This window comes from Sesamum indicum, linkage group LG9, assembly GCF_000512975.1.
Source record: "Sesamum indicum cultivar Zhongzhi No. 13 linkage group LG9, S_indicum_v1.0, whole genome shotgun sequence".
Lineage (NCBI taxonomy): Eukaryota > Viridiplantae > Streptophyta > Magnoliopsida > Lamiales > Pedaliaceae > Sesamum > Sesamum indicum.
The window spans coordinates 9,527,912-9,533,275 of NC_026153.1; the positions used below are offsets into that span (position 1 = coordinate 9,527,912).

The 5,364-nt window shown below is 33.1% G+C and overlaps 1 protein-coding gene across 1 annotated transcript; it reads right to left on the minus strand.

Moving 5' to 3' along the window:
• On the minus strand, positions 295–3,440 carry LOC105171201 (germacrene-D synthase-like). The gene is made up of 7 exons (XM_011092236.2): positions 3,318–3,440; positions 2,944–3,217; positions 2,479–2,851; positions 2,158–2,376; positions 1,610–1,748; positions 1,128–1,376; positions 295–584 (listed from the first exon to the last, which is right to left on the minus strand). The coding sequence occupies exons 1-7, from the start codon at positions 3,438–3,440 to the stop codon at positions 303–305; spliced, it is 1,659 nt and encodes a 552-aa protein (XP_011090538.1). The 3' UTR covers positions 295–302.

The window sequence follows — 5,364 nt, forward strand, 5'->3', positions numbered from 1 at the left end:
TTTCTTTTTATACTAATATAGATAATGTATTGATTTGTATATTTTGCTCTTATTTATAATATATTTTAAAGCATGAAAAATTAATAATTACAACAACTAGTATATAAAAATGTCTTTTTGTGTGTAACCCTCATATATAGCAAAGCAGTTGAACAAAATCAGAGCGAACAGGTGCCAAAGTTGATTAATCCTTATATATATATAATCCCACTTGGTCATCTTTATTTATTTTAATATGTTGTAATTTTACTGGCAAATTAGTCGAGGATCACATGAATTCAACCTCCGCCACCATCCAGTCTTCAAACTGCCACTGGCTCAACGAGCACATATCTTACAACCTTCTTGGTCTTAGTGTTGGAATTGGAATACTCATCGCCACGCTCGTAGAGAAGATTTATGACACGGGCAAGATTGACAACACGCATAAGCACTGGCATTGAGACTGGTGTTGGTTGAAGACATTCTTCATTTATATCTTTCCATGCTTTCTTCACTTGTTTCCGGAACTCAGCGAACGTGTCCTTCTTTGAGGCACCGTATTCATTCATGTAACAATCAACCGCTGTGACTTTTTGTTCAAACTATATATATATATATATAAAAGAAAAGCAAAATCTTGTAAGGAACTGATATGTAAAAGGTTAAATATATTTTTTGGTCCCATAACTTAGGTTATTTGGTGTTTTCGTCTTCAAATTTCTAGGATAGCTTTTGGTCCGACTTCTTTTTAATTTTCACGATTCAGTCATTTTCTTGGTCAGAGTTCACCCTTGTCGCCAGTGAATATGAACTCCAGCAAAAAGAAGGATTGAAATCGCACTAAAATACTACACCGAAAAGTTAAATGACAAAAATATTGGCTAAAATGGCCAATGGCGGAATAGTAACCCATATTTTAAAAAGTCATGTGAGGTACATATGCATTTTTCTTGCAATAAGGGTGAACTCCAACAAAAAAAGAACTGAAATTACAAAAATTAAAAAGATTAGGATCAAAATACAAATCTAAAAAATTAAAGGATTAAAAAGATAAATAATTTAAATTATGGGGCCAAAAATGGATTTAAGCCAACATATAAAATATCGAAGAAATTATGTGCCGTGAATTTGTGTTAGTTTCTTACCCCAAATCCTACCATGTCGTCCATTAATCGACAAATTATTGATGACGCTCGTACTATTAGGGGTTCACTTGTAACCCAGTCGAAGTCTTCCTTTGTAACTAGGTTTCCCATGCCCACCAAGGATGTTGTTGACAACATCATATAAGCACCAGACACGAGTGCCACCTTCATATATTCCTTTGTCGTTGGCATATACTTACTGTAAACCCATTTCGCCTCTTCTAGATATGCTCTAACCAATTTTTTCATCTGGATGAATCATTGACAGCAGTTGCAACGCAAATTTTTTATCCAAGTCAGATTTGGCCAATTCAAATAAAAGAACTATACATTTATTATGTGATTGGTTTCAGTTGTACATCAATTACATGATAAATACATTGCACTGGCTATATAATTTTGACTTATGTTCGCACAAACCCGATTTGAATTAGAATTTTTTCAATAATAAATTGATATGATCCGCTAATATTTATATATACCTCTTCTTTTGCATATTGAACACGATATGATCCTCCTCCGCTCTCCACTTCAGCTTCCATTTCAAGGTACGCATCTATAAGGGCTTTGTAACATATTCTTATGTATGGTGGCAACTGCTCCGGGTCATTAACATCCCACCTGCTGACAGTAAAGAAAGAAAATTTTCATTGTAATAGTAGTCTTAAATGTAGTTTTCGTTCTATATTTTTTGTATTTTAATATTTTAGTCTTTTATTGTTTTGAAATAGGAGATAGATTTTGTAATTTATATGTTTCACGATTTTAGTCATTAAACTGATCAATGGGAACAAAAGCCCCAGAATAAAAAAAGCACGTGCAGGGCACATACATTTTTCAGAAAATATTTGTAAACTCTGGCAATTGAAAGACCAAAATCGAGAAAAATTAAAAAGTTACCTAACAAATTTAGTGCAACCTCAAATTTCACTTACTCCTATCAAAATATACTCACAAATTTTGCATATTGTATAACTATATCGATGTGCTAACTCAAATAGTAGTCTCGAATAAGAACTTAGAATGCAACCTTTGAACGACGTCCGTAAAAAGTTGAAGATCGTCCAACGTTCCATAAACATCGTAAATATCGTCAATGACAGACGTTAGAGCAATGACTTTGGTTAACATTCTTCTTGCAACGTTGTACTTACGCTCAAAGTAGACTCCTAATATCCAAAAGTAGCATTCCACCACTCTATTTCTTGCAAAAGAAAATTTATTTTCAAAATCTAGAGCCTTCCACCACCTACAATATAAATTTAATTGATGATTAATGTTGTATAAGATTGAAAAGAACTTATATAGCACATATAGTGTTTGAAAATTTATATGTTAGTACTTATCATACCTTGTAATATCACTTAACTCCTTCTGATGTATCTTTTGTACTACGTTGAAGTCTAATTTTGCAAAATTCAATAGTATTTCGTTACGGGATGCATCTTCTTGGTATATAGAAATAAACTTCTTGGCTGCTAATCTGATCAAATTCTTGCGAATTGGAAATTCCAAGGCTAAATTGACTAGTGCAAAAAGCGAGCTGCTCGTGTCGGAGGCGTATGACTGGAGGTACGAGGAAGATAACTCCAATGCTTTGTCGAGAATTTCCTCACCACTTGCTCCAAAATGTGCTGCCTCATATAACTCTAACATCCCTTGAACATTTGTTGTAAGAGAATTCTTGAAGTTCCCTTGGTCATCCATAAATTTGTTGAACACATCTGATACGAGAAAATATCAATTTTCAATATATCAACGACATGACATCATGAAAAAGAAACCCCTCTGTCGCAAAGATTAATACAATACTTACCACACGAGACACGGTAACCTTGTTGTCTGAGTAAACGAAAACGAAGAGCAACAATACGAAGATCATTGTCTTTGTTACTGCACTCTAAATGAGTGCCGTGCATGCATCCTAAGGATTTGTCAATTTCTTCTTCAAAATGATAATTCACACCAAGGCGTTGAATTGCGTCAATGAGTTGTAATTTGTGAAGTGAATCGTCAGGTGTTCCAGCCAACAACTTCCTCACCGTTTCTTTCTGTCTTTGCAGCTCTTCCTTTTCAGCAGTAGAGACTTCCTGCACAAAGCGTGATATTACATCCATGTATCTCAAATTAAGATTTGCACGAAATATTAGTGATACTAAACTGATTATGTACAGAAAAATAATTTTGTACCGTAGAATCGTATGCCAAGAAATAATCTCCCCAGACGCTTGGATGATATTTGACTGATCGACTAGCTTCATCTAGATCGACATTCTTGATCAAATTTGGAGAGTTTGATGAGACAAATTCCATTTTGCTTGTTTTGTGTTGAGTTTGTTTGGCAACAAGCACTTGTTGTCCCCTTGTGTCCAGCGGAAATTGTGTATTTATAGGGATGGCTGGGGCAAATTTGATAATTAGAGACAAATTTGGTGTCTTGTCGTAATTTACACCTTATTATTAAGTGACAACAACTTTGATCTCTCACTTTTTATTGGTCTGATAATTTATATATTTTTAAATAATTAATTATTTATTTATTAACTTCTTAAACTCCCATTCTTCTACACCCGAAATCACTCTTCTAAACCCCTAATTTGTCTACTCTTTTCAACTTCCCACCAACTTTAACTTCTTATAACTTTTTCTTTGTTTTAATATTTTATTTTCTTAATAAAAATATATTTTAAAAATATGAATTATTTTTTTAAAATATTTATTTAATTATGCACACTCATTTGAGTATGCCAACACACACTAGTATTTTGTAATACTAGTAGTTGTTCCACGCGATTTCCACGAATATGTAAAAAAGAATCATAGTCTGGAAATAAGAAAAAAATTTGTGAAAAGACATAAATATAGTATAAGGTGAGGAAAAAGAAAGAAATTTGTGAGAAGAAATAAATGTAGGATAAAATACGAGACAAAAGAATAAACTGTAATTGTGATTTATAAAAAAATAAAAGTTTGTGAGTAAAAAGAAATGGAGAAGGTGAGAAAGGAAATATAGAGTAGTGGTCCGAGAGAAAGAAAAAAATTTAATTAATTTTAGTAACCACACAATTGTAACTTATTTAATTTTCTAAACCCAATAACTCATGTTTCTTTTTCCTCACAAATGTCTGCTATTTCTCTCTTAATACTCTCACACAAATAAATAAATACATAATAGAATCAAAATAAGCTCAGCAAAAAAATATGCAAGTTTTGATTAATAATACTGATATATAGGAATATATCAAATATTTGTATTATTATGTTGGTGCAAATCAGAGCAGTAACATATTATCGTACAAAATCGGTAGAACCAATATAAAACGAAGAACATTAAGCTCAACAATTTAATGACTGATTGCAAAAGCAACGTTCAGGAAGTACCATCAATAATTCTATAAGAGACGTTGAAGAAAATAACATATTCCAATGAAAAAAGAAAAAAAATAATATAAGGATCCACAAAATAAAAAAAAAATCACCTGCTTAAGAAAAGAGTTCTTAAATTCAAAGAACTCATTATTTGGTATAACCTTTTCAGTAGTTTCCAAACAACCATAATCCACAGCACATCATCAATTCTTCAGGAAAAAACACTCACATACTAATCTTAATAATTAAATTAAAAAATTAACAATTGTTCAACAGGAAAAATAATTAGACTTCTAAATTCATAGATAGAGAGTGGGAATTGAAGACTGCATAGTAACTGCAACCACCTATTAAATTGCGGCAGCAAGGCTGGGGAAAGCTCTCCTAAAGTGGTGTTTGAGGAAGTGTTTCATTTTGGAGGATCGACCAAAGGGTGCATCACTCTGGGAGGTGGTATCGGTGTAGGTAAAGCTGGGGTGTGTCCTCCTCCATTCGGGGCCAGGAGGCTCCTGCAACGACCCACGAAGGCTGATTTTAGCTAGGTTTCTTCACGGCCTATTGCTTGTTAGTAGGGTTGCTGAGGATTTCCATGACAACTCATGTCTTCAACTCAATTTTTCACAGACAGGGCCAATTGGTATGTGTGATTTTAGCATGAGTCCGGTGTTCTTGGATCTTAACGATGAATTTGGGCTGATTGAACAAAAGAACTTGAGAAATATGACCTGCAGAACAAAGCGTTAGCACTCTATCGCTCAAGTTAGTTTCAAATTTTAAAATTAATAAATGTATAAATAAATCGTAATGAGAAACTGGGATAAAAATAAAAATTTTTTAAGCAAAATATGGGTAGAGCACGAGTTGAGAG

What these genes read in the sequence shown, in the direction of transcription:
- LOC105171201 (XM_011092236.2), bottom strand. Translation starts at nt 3,440, where the DNA reads ATGGAATTTGTCTCATCAAACTCTCCAAATTTGATCAAGAATGTCGAT. An exon ending in TCTTGGCATACGATTCTACG is followed by an intron (nt 3,218 to 3,317) that starts GTACAAAATTAT and finishes CGCTTTGTGCAG; the next exon opens with GAAGTCTCTACTGCTGAAAA. An exon ending in ACGACATGGTAGGATTTGGG is followed by an intron (nt 585 to 1,127) that starts GTAAGAAACTAA and finishes ATATATATATAG; the next exon opens with TTTGAACAAAAAGTCACAGC.